The sequence below is a fragment of the Oryzias melastigma genome, linkage group LG17 (genome assembly GCF_002922805.2).
Source record: "Oryzias melastigma strain HK-1 linkage group LG17, ASM292280v2, whole genome shotgun sequence".
Taxonomy (NCBI): Eukaryota; Metazoa; Chordata; class Actinopteri; order Beloniformes; family Adrianichthyidae; genus Oryzias; species Oryzias melastigma.
Window position 1 is genome coordinate 8,745,322 of NC_050528.1, and position 978 is coordinate 8,746,299.

The following is a 978-nucleotide window of genomic DNA, read 5'->3' on the forward strand; positions in this document are numbered from 1 at the left end:
ACGCACAAAAATGTGACAAATGTTGTAGTTTGACTTGTGATACCCACTATCCTACAACTGAATGAGTTAAAGTTTGAATTTTTACATTTATAAACTTTAGTATTTTTCTTTAATAAAAGAGCCACAATGGAGGGGTTAAAGAGACACATGTGGCTCTGGAGCCACAGCTTGTGGACCCCTGAACTAGTACATGTTTGAGTTGCCACTCACCAGAATAAGAGTCTTCTTTGGTGGGACGATCACAGTGATGGTGGGCCGCGGCCAAGAATTGTTGTCAAAGTCAATAGAAATGCGAGCATCAGCAATAACAACATCCCTGCAGCCTGAGACCGCCGGGCAGAAGGACGCTTTTACCAAACCTGTGTGTGTTAGAAAAGCAGGTTCAAAACAAAGTCCGCAGTAATCAAGCTCTTCACTAAAGCCTTTTAGTGCGCAGAGATTTGAATCTTCTCGATTCACCATGAGGCCACAGATCTAATCTGATTGGAGAGAAGAATGTGGGATAATGTAGAAAGTGTACTTGTTACTCTCTTTAATTTAGTTTGATCAGATTACGCCTTTCTTTGACACGCTTACCTTTCCATTCCCGCCCTGCATCTATTCGTACTTCCACCGGGAAGGAGATGTGTTCTGGCTGATGATAGTGGATCACCACAACATATCTGCCTGGGAGGGGCACTGATGGAGTGAAACTGATCTCCGTCTGTAAACACAAAAAATGGTGTCAGCCTAAATATTGGGAGATAAATGAACCTTTTCAATGTGAAGCTGAACTCAGAGATTATTCGACAGGTGTAGAAGGATGCCGATACCTGAGGGAATTTAAGCAGAACCCCATCACTGTGAGGATCAGAGAACAGACCCGACTGCCGTCTCTGCTTCCGGTCTTCACGCTTCCCTCTCTGAGCAGCATCGGCGAGCGTGGACAGCAGCTGACCGTCGCGGGCGGCGTACAGAATCAATGCTGAGGAGGGCTTC

The 978-nt window shown here is 45.5% G+C and overlaps 1 protein-coding gene across 1 annotated transcript in view; it reads right to left on the reverse strand.

Annotated features, from left to right (window-relative positions):
- The window catches only part of LOC112147734 (laminin subunit alpha-3), an 88,285-nt gene that overhangs the window by 32,508 nt on the left and 54,799 nt on the right, over nt 1-978 (reverse strand). Inside the window, exons 30-32 of the mRNA XM_036216253.1 lie at nt 813-974; nt 577-703; nt 211-359 (exon numbers count right to left, since the gene is read on the reverse strand). Of these exons, the coding sequence (XP_036072146.1) occupies nt 211-359; nt 577-703; nt 813-974 (438 nt within the window). The remainder of the gene's footprint in view (nt 1-210; nt 360-576; nt 704-812; nt 975-978) is intronic.